Here is an 18530-nt window from a genome sequence, read left to right as displayed (position 1 = left end):
TTTTTTTTTTGAGATAATACTAAAAGGTCATGTAATTAAGAAATATTATAACTTCTTATGAATTAAAAAATATTAACATATATATATATATATATATATTTATTTATTTATTTAATTATTATTATTATTATTTTTTTTTTTTTTTTTTTTTTTTTTTTTATCAGTTGTTCCTTTATATGACCTTCCACAAAAACATATTGTAAGATCCCTTATTTAATTTTCCACCACTTTTAATAACACATATAATTATCCTCTTTATACTAATATGTGAAAAAAAAAAAAAAAATTCATCTGATTATATATTCATGTTAACATTTTTTTTTCTGGAATGGTTTCTTCATCTTCATCATCATACTTATATTCATTTTGAATAATTTCATTCATCTTTAAATATTCTTTTCCATATGTAAAATGTAATAAACTATAAAATATAAATGACAAGATCCATGGGATTATTGTTAAATAAAAGAGTGTTTTCGATAAGGCTTGTGCATTATTTATTCTTATATCTTCTGGCATATCAGATATTAATAAATTATTATTTTGATACTTGAATATCTTTTCTGCTAAATAACCAAACAAAGGAGCTCCTATTAAGGAAGAACCAACACCTTCTATTGCTATAGTTAATGAAAATACAGTACCTCTATAATCTGGTCTTATAATATCTGATACAATGGGTCTATTTACTGCTACACCAGCTATTGATGATAAACCAATACAAAAACATGATAAGGCGAATAATTCAAAACTTTCTTTTCTTTTAGGTATAACTAAGTATATTAATAATACTAATGGTACTCTACCAAACATAGCTAGCTGCCCTAATAATGGTCTTCCATGCTTATTAGATATATCATGCATAATATCACCAAAATGACCTCCTACAACACCTCCTATAGCTGAACCTATTAATAAAAATCCTGTTATTATAGCTGCTTGTAAATCACTTAATCCACAATATTGAAAAAACATTGTATTAAAACTTAATGCTAGCCAAGGAATAGTACCAGTAAAACCTTCTAAAAGGATAATTATGATACTTTTTTTTGATAAACTATCTTTCAACAATTCAACAATGTTCTGATATAATATGTAAGTACGTGTACTCTGATGACTTAATCCAGTGAAAGAATTATTATTATCAAGGCTGTTATTCATATTAATATTATTATTAATATTATTATTATTACTATTATTATTATTATTACTAGCATTAGTATTAGATTCTCCATCTAAATAGTCCATTTTTTTATTTTTACGAACCTGTCTAGGCGCATCCTCTACAAACAATGCCACTATAATACTTAACAAAACACTCAATATACCCACAACTATAAAACATAATCTCCATCCTCTAATACCACCGAAATATTTTAAGGCAACGGTTGTTGTTACCACCCCTCCAATCAATCTACCCAAACTAGATGATAATTGTACTAAACCAAAAGATAAACCTAAAGATTCATTTTTTGCAGCATCCGCTAAAATACTTTGAGATATAGGTCCTATACTACCTAAAGCTAATCCATTTATTGCCCTAAAAAATAATATATGAGCAAAGTCATTTATGTTAGCCAATAATATAGTTGCTACTCCCCATAATGCGGTTCCAAATACTAACATCCATTTTCGAGAATATTTATCTGATAAAAAACCCCATATAGGACTAAATAAACTTAACATTAAAGTCTGTGCTAAAGTTATATAACCTAATAAAGATGGGTGTAAATTCAAATCGGCTTCTAACGCTCTAAAACTTGCTGGCAATAATTGATCATCACATCCATCTAATCCTGCAGCTACATTTACAACAGCCAGTGATTTGTGAAACGCCATACTATGCTTTCCATTTTTACTCCTATTTGAATTCACTTTTTTATAAATAGAACTTGAGTTATTTTCATAATGAAATGAATCTACTAGTTGTTCAGTTTCTTCCCCTAATAAGGTATTAGGTTCTCTAATATTTCTATCCTCCATATACTGGTTTTTAGCCATTATCATAAATGAAGATTTATTTATATAAATTACATTTGGTTTTAGCAAGTCTTTGTCTTACTATTATATGTTATACGTTATATATTATTAATTATTTTATTTTTTAATTTTTTTTCCTTTTTATTTATCATACACACACAGAAAAAAAAAAAAAAAAAAAAAAAAAAAAAAAAAAAAAAATTTAATGACATAATATAATGTAAAATAATATAATATAATAATCTTTATCTAATTATACAAATAAAATGGGGAAAAAAAAAAAAAATAAGCAAATTAAGAATTGTTCTCTTCTTAACACTCTACGTTCCTCATACGTCTTTTTTTTTTTTTTTTTTTTTTATTATATGCCCTAGGCAAATTTTATATATTTTTAATTATTTATTTAAAAAGAAAATATTATTATATATATATATATATAATATGATAAAGAGAATTTTTTCAATGTTTTTCTTTTCTTTTTTTATTACTCTCTTTTTTTAAAAATTATAACTTAAAAAAAAAAAAAAAAAAAAGAATAAAAATTAAAAAACATAAAATATAAAGAACAAAAAAAAAAAAAAAGAAAGTAATATCAAATAAAAATACAAACATAAAAAATGAAATATGAAACAAATAAAGAGAATAATAAAAGCAAATTTTTTATTTGTTACATAAACATATTTATAGATATTTAATTACTAACGGAAAATATACATTAAATTTTGGGTGAAGTATATAGAAGAAAAAATATATTAAAATGGATTATAAATATTATGTATTTTATAAAAATGATGAAAAAAAAGGATGCTGTAAAAACATTTAATTTAACAAAAAAAAAAAAAAAAAAATAAAAATAAAATAAAATAATAAAAGGAGAAATAAATAACCTACAAATTATATGAATATATAACAAGTAGAATTTAAATATGTATTTTTTTAGACATATAAAAAACAAAAAAAAAAAAATATATATATATATATAAAATTTTATATTATTAAATAGTTAATTAAAAATAATATTAAGAATGAAAACATATACAAAAAATAAAATAAAATAAAATAAAATACAAATATAACAACCATATATAATGAAAAATGCTTTATGTATATAATATATATATATATATATATATATCTTGTTATATATTAAGGTTTTCCACATAAATATATAATTAACAAGGAATGTTGTTAATTGGTTTAATTTATACGTAAGTCTTTTAATATATATATATAACCATAATATACATATATATTTTTTTAAATTAACACAGTGGAATGTATATATTTATAATCATCTTTTTTTTTCTTTTTTTTTTTTCTTTTTTCTTTTTTTTAAAGATGATTGGGGAATTAAAAATTATTCTGTAATTATTAATAAAACATGCGTATAAAATTTTCTCATATTTTGATCACTGGGGCAGTTTAATATAAAATATATAATAAATCAATATATAAATAAATATAATATAAATAATATACCTATATATATATATATATTAAAAATTCATTATAATTCTCATTATTATATATTAATGATTATATATATTGAACATGTTAAAATAAACACACAGCTAAGGTTTTTTTTTTTTTTTTTTTTTTTTTTTTTTTTTTCTTTTTTCTTTTTTTCTTTTTTTCTTTTATTATGAAAAAATGCACATTTTGTAATATTATTATAAAAAATGAAAAAACTTAAATATATTAGAAAAATAAGATTTACAAAACATTCTCTTTGTATATATTTTCCGTTTTTTTACCTCTTTATTTTTTTTTCCCACTATATTATGATTTTCTATATATTATAATTTATAATATTATTCTTTATACTATGTTAAGAGGATTTTTTTTTTTTTTTTTTTTTTTCTTTTCCTTCATTTTAAAAAAATGCAGCTAGCCAAAAATTAAAGAGATTTTATTTTTTTTTTTTTTATTTCAAAAATTTATAATATATATTTTTAAAAATATAAATATTATTATTATATATATATATATTATAAAAAACGATGTAATAAATATATGTACTATTTTGTTATATAATAATAATGTGTACGTTTTGTTTATTAAAAATATAAATGATTAATTATATATATGTTTATATATATATATTTATATTTATTTATTTATATATTTAATTTTATTTTTCTCCTGTACACTTTACCTGAATAATACAGAAAAATTTATTGAAATGTGATATATAATATTGAATTAATATTTGTATTTTTAAAAAAAGAAAAAATGAATAAACATATCATGGGGAAAAAAACATATAATATGATACTATTTTTAATAAAAGAAATATCATTTTATTAAAAACATATTTCATTTAATTTGTAAGAAAAAACAAAAAAAAAAAATTAATTGTCCATATTCTTCAATATATTGGTGCAGAATATTTTTATTTTGTTCATAATATTTAAATATCCATTTATTCTGCTCATTGTTAAAAATTCCGAAATACCAGTAAGTGTTATAAAATTGGGGTTTACTTTTAAAATATCTTCAGGCATATACCCACTTAAGCCGTCAGTTAATATGTACACTATTCCTTTTGTCAATAATCCGTCTAAAGAGTACATGTTTAAGAAAAATATATTATATATATATATATATAATAAAGACAAAACTGTATTCTCATAGAACAACATATATATATATATATATATATATATATATATATATATATATTTATTTATTTATTTATTTATATTTATATTTTACCTGAATGACCCAACCATACAATAACTTTTTTTTTATCTTCATTTTCTTCTACTTTTGGGTAAATATATACTACCGATTGACACCCCTGTTATGTGTAGATTATATATATATATATATATATATATATATATATATATATAAAGTAATTAAAAACGGGACATGTATTTATTTATTTATATATATTTTTTTTTAATGTTTACCAAAACTTGATTTTGTCTAATTTTATGTTTATCAGGCATTGATGAAATTTTTTTCCCCATTAATATGACTTGTTGACTTCTAAAAAATAATATTAAATCATCGTAATATTATTATAATATATATAAATAAGTGTATGTTATATTATGGAAACTTAAAAGAAAGAAGATACATATGTTTATATCTTTAATGATAAAAAATTAGATGATAATTTTCTTAATCAACTCGTTGTAAGGGGTGTTAAACAAAATAAATTTTTCATTTTTTTTTTTTTTGTTATTTTAAAGGTAATAAATGATATGAAATATATATATATAAACACATATATATATATATATATATATATATATATTTATTTATTTATGTGTTTATTTTAATTTCATTTAATTTTTTCTATATTTACTTGTAATATGGACTGTTGGGCATCGATTGAAAGAGTTCAACTGTTTTTTTCAATTTTGGTGTTAAGTTGTATTCATCTATATTTTTTGGATTTTCCGGATTTTTATTTCCTGATAATTCATTAAATATGTCCTTTAAAGATTGGGTAGTTTTATGACATTTGGGTTTGTAAAATTGTATGTATAACTGAGGAGCATTTTTAATTTGATTAACTTTTTTTAATTTATAGAAGATTATTTTTGTTCTTATTTTAAAAAATTTTTTTTTTTTTTTGGATTCATTATTATATTTATCATGTTTAATAGAAAGTATTAAAATGAAACATGAGCATATTATATATAAAACAAAGAAATGTGCTTTTAATTTCTTTTTATTCATTTTTTTTTTTTTTTTTTTTTTTTTTTCTTTCTTTTTGGAGATTACTGAAAAATAAATTGGAGTCATTTACTAAATATTGTTCATATTTTATATATATTGGTATGAGTATATGTATTATGTTACAATATGTTATATGTTAATAAGGTTACATTTTTTATTCAGCATTTACAACATCCAAAAAGGACGAAAAAAAAGAAATATATAAAATGATAAAAATGAAAAATAAAACACAGATATGTATATTATATATATATATATATATATATAATATTTTATATATGATAAACGATTTTATAACCATTTCACATTATGCATGAAATAATAAAATTGTTCTTATTTTAAAAAGAAAGTTCAAATAATATATATGACTTAAAATATGATATGTATATAATATATATATATATATAATATTTTATTTTTAATTTTAAATATGGGCATATTAAATGGTATGCCCGAAAACAAATAACCTTTTCTTTTTAACTACCAAAATGAATGAAATGAAATGAAATTATAAGTGTTATATAATATTTATAAAAGTAACATATTGTGTAAAGAAAAAAAAAAAAGAAAAAATAATAATATGATATAATTATATATATGTATATATTTAAAATATATAATGAATTTATGGTTATTTTTTATATTTATATCTATAAAATAGAGATGCGAACCCATAATTTTTATAATATTTAATCTATATTTATTTGTTCCTTCTATCAATTAGCGATTTTAACAAAAAAAAAAAAAAAAAAAAAAAAAAAAAAAAAAAAATTAAAATAAAATAAAATAAAATAAATAAATAAAATGATTAAAAATAAATTAAATAAATAAATAAATTGATTAAAAATAAAATAAATAAATAAATTGATTAAAAATGAAATAATACATATTTATATACATATATATAAATATAATTTTAGCAAAGTTCTTTTATATATATATTTAGAAGTATATATTATTATTTATATACCCAATATATTTTCCCTTATGTCATTTTATATAACAAATTATAATATCTATGAATTGACGTTTGTGTGGCGTTGAAGAGATTTTTACGTAATATTTTGTAATACATTAGGAAGGAATATATTTATAAATATATATATATATATATATATATATATATATAATTTTATTTAAGAATATATACAATATATAAAATAAATTGTAAAAAAAATTATTATATAGTTTTAATTTTATTTGCTAACATTTCATTGAATAAAAGTAAAAAAAGAAAAAAAAAAAAAAAATTGTGTCCATGAATGCATAAATAATTATAATGATATATAAATACCTTTTTATTTTATTATGTTTTAAAAACGATAACATTAAGCTTAAAATTTTTGAATGAATAAAATAAATAATATATGAAAGTGGTACACAAAGGAAAATAAAATAAAACATATACACATAAATATATACATATATATAAATATATATTTATTATTTATATGTTTCTATTGTTAAAGTTAGGTGGTATGAATTATTATGAAAAACATATTTAAAAAAAAAGCATTTTTTAATTTTTATTTTTTATATAATGTGTAAATAATTCCAAGGGATGGGTGTTAAAGGTCTTTGGTCCATTGTATCTCCTGTAGGTGTTCGGGTTAATCCCGAGATTTTTACAGGGAAAAGAATAGCAATTGATGTTAGTATATGGTTATATGAACTGACCTATGCTAATAACGTGAAAGACTTACGAAATAAATCTTTTGATAACATGAGCATATTCAATGATTTGTGGATAGATTTTTCTGAAAATATATCTAGTGAAATAAAAACAGATAATATTAAAAAAGCACATCTTTATTTTTTTTTTTTAAGAATATGTAAATTATTGTATTATAATATAAGACCGATATTTATATTTGATGGCAACCCACCAGAATTAAAAAGGAAAACTATATTTCAAAGAAACATTAAGAAAAGGAATTATGAAGAAAAATTTAAAAAAACAGCTGAAAAGCTTGTTTATAATTATTATCAAAGGACATTATTGAATTCTATGAAAAGTAAAAATAAAAAGAATGACAACTCAAATAATATAGAAGATAAAACAAACACACCAAATAAAACAAACACACAAAATAAATCAAACACACAAAATAAATCAAACACACCAAATAAAATCAATGCCGATATATCAAAAAGTAGTTTAATACAAATATATGATGATATTAAAGAGAAAGATAAGTCGTTAAACAGTTTAGTAGAGCACGTTGGAAATGTGCCTGTGAGTGTTAAGGATGTTCTAACTATATGTAATGATGATTTAAGTAAAATAAAGAATAAAATATTTATGATAACAGATTTTGGTCCTGTTCTTTTTTTGGGTGAACAAGATGGTGATATGGGTACTGTGGAGAACATAAACAAATTAGACAATAGAAATAAAGATGAAAATAATTTATCTTATTCCATAAATTATAATAAAGTACAAGATGTTAATAACAACAATGATGACGATAAAGATAAAGATAAAGAAAATATTAATGAAGTACGGAGAGATCAAAAAAATTATGTATATAAAAATAAAGAAAATATTAATAATATATATCTTGATGATGATGATGAAAAGGAAGATATACAAAATAAAAATGGTGTATATAATAATGATGATATTGATGAACAAATAATACGAAAAAAACATATGGCTAGAAAAAAATATTATGAAAGCATACCAAAAACGTTTAAGGGGTTTTTATGTATGAGAAGACCTGTAGATATTATTGATATTAGTAATTATAATACGGAAATGTTGGAAATTTCAGAAACATTAAAAGTACATGAAAATAAATTTAAGCAACATCTTAATGTGTTAGATGAAAATAATAGTACACCTGTAGTAAATATGAATTTATTAAAAAATATTAATTATAAAAAAAATGACGATTTAATTGAAGGAGGAGAAAAGAAATCATTTATTAATTTGATAAATGTGGATTCGTGTTATAGTAGTAGTAATAGTAGACTTGAAAATGATGAGAATATTGAAAGGGGGAAAATAAATATGTTTATTACAAATGATGAGAAATCTATTAATATTAATAATTACAATAATAATAATAATAATAATAATAATAATAATAATGATAATAATATGGATAATAATGATGTAATTATAGAACACAATAAAAACAATATGAATATATATGATAATAAATACAATGTGGAATGTAGTTCAGAAAAAATAAATGATAATGGGATAAGTAATAAAAATATTAATATATTAGAATTACCAAATAATTTAGATACATCTAATATATTTTTAGAAGGAAAAGATGAATATAAAGTTTATTATGTTAACAAAGAAGAAATACGGATTCCATTATTCAAAGAAATTAATAAAGAAATTTTTGAAAAGTTACCTTTGAAATTACAGTATCAAATATTACAAGATATAAAAGAAGAATGGTATACTGATAATAGAATCAAAGCAATAAAATCAAAAGACGATATGGATGTTTTTTCACAAGTACAATTAGAAACATATGTAAGAATGATTAAAACCGATTTTGAAATCGAAAAATTAAAAATAAAAATGGCTGAAAATATTCAAAGTGTAGAAGGAGAATTATTAATAAATAAAGATTTATCAAAAAATACAGACAATATTAATATAAAAGATTATAATGTTTTACAAAAAAAAAAATCCAAAAAAAAAAAAAAAAAATTTCTAAATGACATATTAAATACATATAATTTTACTACTGAAAGTAAATATCAGGATCTATATGTTAAAGGGGAAGAATCAAAAGAAGATATTAAAAACCAAATTGATTTCGTTACACAGGAATGTTATCGAAATAATGATATTATAAGAGATACGCATGATAAGTCTGATATATTTAAAAATATTAAAATAGATAATAATAAAAAATATGAAATTTATAATTTAGAGCTTGAACAAGAAGAAATTAATGAAAAAAAAAATTATAATAAAAATAATAATGATAGTAACAAAACGTTCTTTTTAAAAATAGAGAATGAATTTAAAAAAGACCTTTTATTAGATGATAGCCAAATTTTTGGTGATAGCCTTTTAGCTGATATAAAAGAATATAATTATACTGCTGATAATTTGGATAATAATAATGAAAACAAAAGTTTATATGAAGATGGCGAAAATTTTATAACTAGGAATGAGCCTATTACAAATGAATATGAAGAAAAAAATAACATAATATACATATCAGATGAACAAAAATATAATGAAGAAGATATTATATTTAAAGACAAAATAAAGGAAAAAGAGAAAAACAATGATACATCAAGTGATGATTTTGAAAATTGTAGTGTACAGGAAAAAATATATGTAAATGAAAAAATAGAAGAATATAATAATAAAAATGATGATAAATCATCTTCATCATCATCGATTATATTAGAAGAAATCAAATATAAAAAGGAAAAAAAAGATGAGCTCGTTAGCCCTAATTTGTGTGTTCTACTTGATGAATTTGAGCATTCTAATGATCTGGAGAATAATTATATTTCCGTTTCTTCTGATGATATGAAAACCAACGTGAGCAAAAACAATATTACAGGAGTAAAGGAAAATAAAGTGGACAAAACAAATGTGGAGTATGATAAAAAAGGAGATGATGGGGTAATAGAAATATCTTTTGAGGATAGTCATAAATTAGAAGAGTCAAAATTTGATGATAATAACAATATTTATGATAATGATGACGAATTAGAAAAAAATTTATCAAAGGATTATATTTCGGATGTTGATAAAAACCATGTAAATAATATATATAATATCGAACGAGGGGAAGATGAAAGAGAAAACGAATTTGTAGAGAATAAAATACAGTCGACAGAATCACATAAGAGTAATGAATTTATATGTACAGAAAATAAAAGTTTGAGAAAACAATATATGAGTAAAGAAGATATAAGTAATGTGCGAATACTTAAAAGTGATGATATTAACAATTTGAGTAAACAAAATTATTTTGAAATATTATTAGATAAGAAACAAGTTATGGATAATTTTCAGATGAATATTGAACAAAATAATGATAAATTAAAAGAAGATAAATTAGATGAAGGTGCTTATTTTGAATATTTAGAAGATAATAAAATAATTGATTCATATATAAAAGAAACAAATAAAGAAAATGAAGAATTAATAAAAGAATATAAAAAGTTGAAAAAAAATAATATTGAAATAAATGATGAAATGAATGATGATATAAAATTATTATTAAATTTTTTTGGTATCCCATATATACAATCTCCATGTGAAGCAGAAGCTCAATGTTCATATTTAAATAATAAAAATTATTGTGATGCTATTATTAGTGATGATTCGGATGTTTTAGTTTTTAGTGGGAAAACAGTTATAAAGAATTTTTTTAATAAAAAAAAAACAGTCGAAGTTTATGAAAAAAAAGCTATTGAGGAAAAGTTAGGATTGTATCAAGAAGAATTAATTAATATTTCCTTATTATGTGGATGTGATTATACAATAGGTGTGCATGGTATAGGTATTGTTAATGCTTTAGAAATAATTAAAGCCTTTCCAAATTTTGAGGATTTAAAAATATTAAAAGATATTGTATCGAACCCTTTTAGAAAAATAGATAAAAATATGTATAATGAAGAAATACAGCAATTCTTAAATACTCATAAAAATTATAAACTTAATTGGATATTCCCAAATAATTTTCCTGATAGAGAAGTCTATAAATGTTTTAAGTATCCAAAGGTATGTACAGATATTAAAAAATTCGAATGGCATGTCCCTGATATTAAGAGTATAACAAAATTTTTACATAAAACTACAAATATATCAGAAGAAAAAGTTCTTAATGTCCTAAACCCAATTTTACAAAAATATAATGTTAATGTTAGAACATATCAATCAAAAATTGAGGACTTCTTTCCACTCTTGGAGAAAAAAAGAAAAACTGTAGATGATTTAATTGATCATATTAGAGCAAATAATAAACAAAAGAGACAAAAAAATAAAACCGTTCATTTGGATAGTAAAATATCACCATTGATTGATATAAATCCAGCAGGAATTATCAAATCTAAGAGAATGTCATCGGCCTTGGATCATATAAAAAGGAGAAAATCAAGCAAGAAAAAAAAATAAAAATAAATAAATAGTTATATATATATATATATATATATATATGGGAAGATAAATAAGAATCATTCCGTTAAAATTATTACAAAACATGTAGTTTTTTTTTTTTTTTTTTTTTTTTCTTGTGTAATTATAATAAAATATTATTTGCAATACGCAATATCTGCGTACACATTTTACAATTTATACATATATATATATATATATATATGTTTGATTTTTTATTTTTTTTTGTCAAGTTTTTTTAAATTATAATTAATGTTTAGGTATTCATATTTTGATTTTATGTATAAAAAATTATAAAATAATGAAAAAAAAAGAAAAAAAACAAACTTCATTTTTCTTTTTTTCCATTTGTACAAAATTGTAACATATAAAAATAAATATGTTCACATTTTATTTTGTCAATGTTATATTTCTTGAACTGTCCTATGGTTAATTTATGGATGGTGGGATGTAGTTTGGATCCTTTTTAAGAATGACAATACCTTCTAAGGTATCATTGACGGATATATCTGAAGAAAAATAAAATATATAAATATATACAATATATATAATATATATATATATTTAAATTCTTAGTAAACAACAAAATTATTATTACATATTAATATATATTATTATATATTAATATAATATTTTGAACAATCCTTACATTCTTCTGTGGCCATTTCAGCTCTATCAGTATGCGATAATAACACAGGTGTAACGTGTGTTTGAAATCCTGTTATTGTTTTGGGTTTTCCTGCTTGTCCAACAATGTCAACGGCCTAGCAAAAAGAAAATATTATAATTACAAATTAAAGATATATATTATTATGATAAAAAAATAAAAATAACATAAAATAAATAAATATATACATATATATATATATATATATATATATATATATATTTTATTTTATCTCTTTCGTTTTGATGAATATTCTAAAATAGCTATTTGGTTCATAAAATTATGAACAGTCAGGTAAATTTTGTCATTATATATATATATTTTTTTTTTTTTTTTTTTTTTTTTTTTTTTTTTTTTACCTGTCCAACACGAACAGACACAGGAAGAGACTCCAATTTCTCATTAACCGTTACAAGCATTCTTGGGTAAATGCAAGGAACCAAATGATACAATAAGTAATGATATTTTCCTAGGATAGTAGATTTTAATTGTAAACAGGCATGAATTGTTATTAAAAGAGATCCTAAGGAGACATAATTAATTATGGAACGATTTGAATGTAGTGGATTAATAGTTAGTAAACCTTTACCCATATATAACAATCCTTGAGCTAATCTTACAACAAAAATAGCATTGGTATCTTTACAATAAAATGCAGATAATTGTCTTAATAAGATAGCTATTCTTGAATTATTTGTTCCCGCTCCAACAAATCCTAGAGAAATTATTGCATGCAATGCAACATCAGGATCTTGATCATGTGTTAATTTTGATAAAATATCTACAATATTTGGTTTTGGAAAGGATGTAAATAGTAAGGCTAGTGCTAATGGTACTGCTTTTTTTTGATTTACATTTGAATATTGTAAAAAGTGATCAATAATTCTGGTAGTCATATCTGAACTAATATCATCAGTTAAAGCAATAAGTGCAATATTTAAAATAGCTACACATTGATCTAAATTATCTTCCACATAATTTTTACTAGATGAACTTTTTTCTTCATTACTTTTTGTATTCTTATTGTTACTACTACTATTATTATTATTGTTATCCGTTTTTTTTGAAGTATCTGTAGTAGTAGTTTTATTTATATCAGCATTAGAACTTTTATTATTATCTGTATTATTTGCTGTTGTTGTTTTATTATCGGAATTATTTTTTTTATCACCTCTTTTTTCAACTAATACTTGTAACATTTTTTGAACTTTTAAAACATCATTAGATCCAGCAAAAGCCATACCTTCTACTGTTGCTATCATATATTTTGAAATAGGATGCTTAATAATTTCTAAAGCGGATAAGGTAGCTTCACATTTTTCTCTTGAACATAAAAATAACAGTCCTAATGCAACCGCATATAATTTAGCTATAGGAGTATCTAAAGAATTGTTAATTTTTTCTTTTTCTAAGACGGTATCTATTATATATTCAGCAATTTCTCTATTCTGTGATCCAACAAAAACTAATCCTAAGGATAAAGCTGCATATACACTACATTCAATAATACAACCATTATCAACTAATGGTGGTATTAGAATATCTAATAAGTTCTCTCTATTAGTACCTGCATAAGCATAACCAAATCCTAATATAGCTCCCATTTTTTCTAATGCATTTTCAGCATCTATATGTTCAGATAACAAGGCATAAGCTGGATCACATTCATTTTTTATATTGGTACATGCTAATCCAAAGGCCATTAAAGCACCTGCTTTCACATATTGATCACTACTATATTGAAATTTATCTATTTGTGATAATCCTTCATCTAGGTTCCACATTAATAATAATCCCATAGATGCAGTTGCACTCATTAAACCATAATCTTTATTTTTAAAAATCCATAATGAAGAATTAACCGTCATTAATTTATCTTTACAAAAAGCAGCATTTACAAATGCATTAACAAATGTCGAAGATAGATTTTGTTTAGCTGAATCCCATACAGTTGTATTTCTTTTTTCTTCAAGATGTGATTTATATACATCCTCCGGTAATTTGGGTTCTTCGACATCAAGATCTTTTGCTAATTTTAAAAATATGGGAGATAAATGTTCTCCTGATGTTAAGGTGGAGATTTCATTTAAATTAAGATGTGTATATTTTTTAATTTCTTCTTCTGTGAATTGTATATGTACACAATGTCTTGAGCATATAAGTGCTATTTGTTTACATATTAAAATATCATTACATTCAAAAATAAGATCTTTAATTTTATCAATTTTATTTAATCTCAATAATATTTTTAAACATTCTACATGTTTATTATGTTTTTTTAAAATATTTAAAATAACATCCATTAGTTTATAATATTCATCTGTGGATGAACTATAATGTGTTAAATTTAATAGATACAATATTGATCTGTCACAAGATTTTTCATCTACATATAAATAAATATCATTAATTTTATCAACTTCTATTAATAAATCAATAGCTTCATATTCTGTATTATGTGCAAAACAATAGGGTACAACAATATTTACTATATCGTATATATGATTTATTGTAACAAGTTTGTTACTTGTTGTACTTGTTGTTGTTAGGCCATTTTGATTATTTTCTTCTTCTTTTAATATTTTATATTCAACTAACAATTTCGTTATTAAATTTTTTATATATTCATGTCCATAATTAATTAAATCATGTTTATTTCCTGTGATAACAAATTTTACAATATTATTTTCATCTCCTATGGTTGTAGATAATGCACTGATCATATTACTTAACTTTTTTTTACATTCTTCAAATATCATTTCATTAAATATTTCTATTAACGTATTATAATGTGTTTTTAATACCTTTAATGCTAATAACGATGATGTTAATATACCACTTGTATCTATAATTTCTTTATTTAATAAACTAATCGACAAATTTACAACATTTACATCTTCATCTCTTAATCTTGTAATTAATAATTCTAATTCTTCTTTCTTCTTCTTTTCTTCTTCGTTTAATTCTTCCTTTTTTATTTTTGAATTATTCAATTTTCTTCTTTTATCATCCACATCTTTCACTGGAACTTGTATAGATACGGCCTATTAAGACGGTAAGAAAAATAATTGAAAAAAAAATAAAATAAAATAAAATAAAATAAATAAATAAATAAATAAATAAAACATTTAGGTAGTAAGTTGTTACATAAATGAATATATATATATATATATATATATATATATATATATATGCATACATTTGTATGTATATATGTACTATACAAAATGTTGTCATATATCATATGTTACACTCATATATATGCACATATATATATATATATTTATTTTTACTTAAACATTTGTACACTTTGCTGTTTACCTTTTTATCCTCTGCTGTCATTTTATAATTTGGGGTTTTTATTTATTTCTCAAAAAAAAAAAAAAAATAAAATAAAAACAAAACAAAAAAAGAAAAAAAAATATATATATATAAATATATATATATATATATTTATTTATATATTTCAAAAGTATATATGTTATTAAAAAATCATCACTAAATATATCTTTATCTTGATAACACTTTAAACATATATAAAATTTGAATATCAATCTATACAATTTTTTTGTTTAACTTGTTCAAATGTTTAAATATATATATATATATATGTATAAGGCTATATATCTTAATAATATATATATTAATATATATTTATATATTTTCTTACAAATAAAACAAAAATATATTATAAATATATACATATATTTTCTTTTTAATTTTTTTTTTTTTGGGGAGTTAAAATATATATAAAAAAAGAAAAAAAAATTATAATTACAAAAAATGAAAGGTTATACAAATAATAGTAAATATATCATAATATATATGTAAAATATTATAAAAATTCTTTCTTTGTAATAATAATTATAATTCAAAAATAAATATTCATATTTTTTGTATTTATAATTTAACATTCTTTATTTTTATTTACTTCGTACATTGTTTTTAAAATTTATATTTAAATCTGTGTAATATTTTATTTTTTCATCTTATCTGTGGGGTAGTTTTCAATAAATACAAAATATGATAATAATATATATATGTAAAATAAATTAGGAATATATATATATATATATATATATATGTATATATATTTGGGCAAAGAAGATGAAAAAAAAAAAAAAATAATAAATAAATAAATAAAATGTAAGAACAAATATATGAATATTTATGTTATATATATTTAATATATATTATATATATTATATATATATATAATATATATATATATATATATATATATATATATATATATATATATATATATAATATTATATTATTATATACATGATGATATATTTAATATATGCCCATGTGCACTATAAAACAAAATATATATAATTTTGATATTTTCTTTCAAAAATAGTTTAGTCATAATAAAAAAATAAAGAAAAAATAAAAGGGAAAATTTTAGTTCATATCCATTTTGAGATATGAATTGTATTTTTATTTTTTTTTTGTAATTTTTGAATATATGAAAATATTATTATTATTTATATATATGTATATATATATAAAATATATATACATACACATGTTAAAGAACATTTTGTATATATATATATATATATATATATTTTATTTAAAATAATTTTAAAATTCATTTAATAAGTGGATAATAAAAAAAAAAAAAAAAAAAAAAATATAATCTTTTGAAGTTATTTAAATTATATTATATATTATACATATATATAATAATAATATTATATATATTATCTATTTTTCTTTTTTTTTTTTAATTAAAGCGTTTCTTTTCTTATTCTAATAAATAAGAAAAAAAAAAATTTCCTTCTAGTTATTTTTATTGTCTCTTTTTTCGTGTATCTTCTTTTGGTTATATCCATAAAGTAGAATAAAACACTTTAAAATGTATTTTTCTTCTTTTTAAATATAAAATTAATTGTTTTAAATAATCCGACACATAATTTTATTGTTATTATATATATAAATATATGTATGTATTTTATTTTGTACCATCTTTAAGAATTTTTTTTTTTTTTTTTTTGTTATTTATTTTGTTATTTTTTTTATTTTTTTATTTATTTATCTATCTAATAATTGATTTCGTTTCACTTATTCTCTTTCTTTAATTTTTTGTTATAATGGAAATAGTAAATGAAGGATGGGTGTTTAAACAGTCTAAGTATTTGAAGAAGCTAAGAAAAAGATATATTATATTAACAAAAAATTTTATTTGCTCATTTAAGTCTGAATATTATCAGGCAGAAAAACCGACGGAAGTAAACAAATTAAAATAATATAATTCATATAATATATATATATATATATAATATATATATAATATATATATTTATATATATATCCTTATGCTACACATTTTAGTCCTTTTATTGTCTTTTTTTTTTTTTTTTTGTTGCTGTTTTAAAAATATGTAGATATTATACCTTAACAAGTTCACCGAACTAACTTCATTGGAAGACATACGAAAAATTAAACATGCTGAAAACGAGTTGGGTCTTTCGAACATTCATTTATTTAACATAAGTTACAAAAACAGAAATATTCTATTTGTTACTGTAGATGAAAATGAAAAAAACAAATGGATAAGTAATATTATATATGATGCATATTATTTAAAATCACATAAAAATAAAATATATAATAAATAATATATTCATAATTTTATAAATTAAATATATTCATAATATATAAATTAAATATATTCATAAGGGTTATATGTCAGCATCAAATAATTATCATACACACAAAAAAAAAAAAAAAAAAAAAAAAATACACATACATATATTTATATATATTTATTTATTTATTTTTATAGAACATATAAGCAAACAGATGGTAAAACCTACAGTATTATTAAGTGATTGTTAACAAAAACAAAATGTAAAAAAATGTGCAAATTATGGATTTAAAAATATGGGACAATTACAGCTATTTTAATTTACAAAAAAAAAAAAAAAAAAAAAAAAAAAAAATTCTCCTTTTACAGCTAGCTATTTTGAATATATAAACAAATATATATATATATATATATATAAATTTTATAATTTTTAAATTTAAAAAATATATCTTAATTTGGAAAAGTTGGTGTTAAATAAT

The 18530-nt window shown here is 19.9% G+C and overlaps 6 protein-coding genes across 7 annotated transcripts in view; 2 read left to right on the top strand and 4 right to left on the bottom strand.

Annotated features, from left to right (window-relative positions):
- Positions 1-303: 303 nt before the first annotated feature.
- PF3D7_0206200 (pantothenate transporter) lies at positions 304-2001 on the bottom strand (the record flags this gene model as incomplete). The annotated part of the gene is made up of 1 exon (XM_001349536.1): positions 304-2001. One exon carries the CDS (start codon positions 1999-2001, stop codon positions 304-306), a length of 1698 nt encoding a protein of 565 aa, XP_001349572.1.
- A 2330-nt stretch (positions 2002-4331) lies between these two features.
- Positions 4332-5673, bottom strand: PF3D7_0206100 (cysteine desulfuration protein SufE; the record flags this gene model as incomplete). Its single annotated transcript, XM_001349535.2, has 4 exons — positions 4332-4540; positions 4696-4780; positions 4896-4974; positions 5297-5673. The coding sequence occupies 4 exons, from the start codon at positions 5671-5673 to the stop codon at positions 4332-4334; spliced, it is 750 nt and encodes a 249-aa protein (XP_001349571.2).
- A 1561-nt stretch (positions 5674-7234) lies between these two features.
- PF3D7_0206000 (DNA repair protein RAD2, putative) lies at positions 7235-11785 on the top strand (the record flags this gene model as incomplete). Its single annotated transcript, XM_001349534.1, has 1 exon — positions 7235-11785. One exon carries the CDS (start codon positions 7235-7237, stop codon positions 11783-11785), a length of 4551 nt encoding a protein of 1516 aa, XP_001349570.1.
- Positions 11786-12214: 429 nt separating this feature from the next.
- Positions 12215-15794, bottom strand: PF3D7_0205900 (26S proteasome regulatory subunit RPN1, putative; the record flags this gene model as incomplete). The annotated part of the gene is made up of 4 exons (XM_001349533.2): positions 12215-12294; positions 12435-12549; positions 12812-15496; positions 15774-15794. 4 exons carry the CDS (start codon positions 15792-15794, stop codon positions 12215-12217), a joined length of 2901 nt encoding a protein of 966 aa, XP_001349569.2.
- Positions 15795-17554: 1760 nt separating this feature from the next.
- On the top strand, positions 17555-18302 carry PF3D7_0205800 (PH domain-containing protein, putative; the record flags this gene model as incomplete). Its single annotated transcript, XM_002585342.1, has 3 exons — positions 17555-17692; positions 17849-18020; positions 18250-18302. 3 exons carry the CDS (start codon positions 17555-17557, stop codon positions 18300-18302), a joined length of 363 nt encoding a protein of 120 aa, XP_002585388.1.
- Positions 18303-18501: 199 nt separating this feature from the next.
- PF3D7_0205700.1 (RNA-binding protein, putative) overlaps positions 18502-18530 on the bottom strand; it is a gene marked incomplete at both ends in the record, with an annotated part of 1389 nt that continues 1360 nt past the window's right edge. For both annotated transcript variants that reach the window (XM_024473261.1, XM_001349531.3), the window contains one exon: positions 18502-18530. This exon is cut by the window's right edge and continues 80 nt beyond it. In XM_024473261.1, the coding sequence (XP_024329073.1) occupies positions 18502-18530 (29 nt within the window).

Source organism: Plasmodium falciparum, assembly GCF_000002765.6.
Source record: "Plasmodium falciparum 3D7 genome assembly, chromosome: 2".
Classification (NCBI taxonomy): domain Eukaryota; phylum Apicomplexa; class Aconoidasida; order Haemosporida; family Plasmodiidae; genus Plasmodium; species Plasmodium falciparum.
This window is presented reverse-complemented; position numbering and strand designations above follow the sequence as displayed.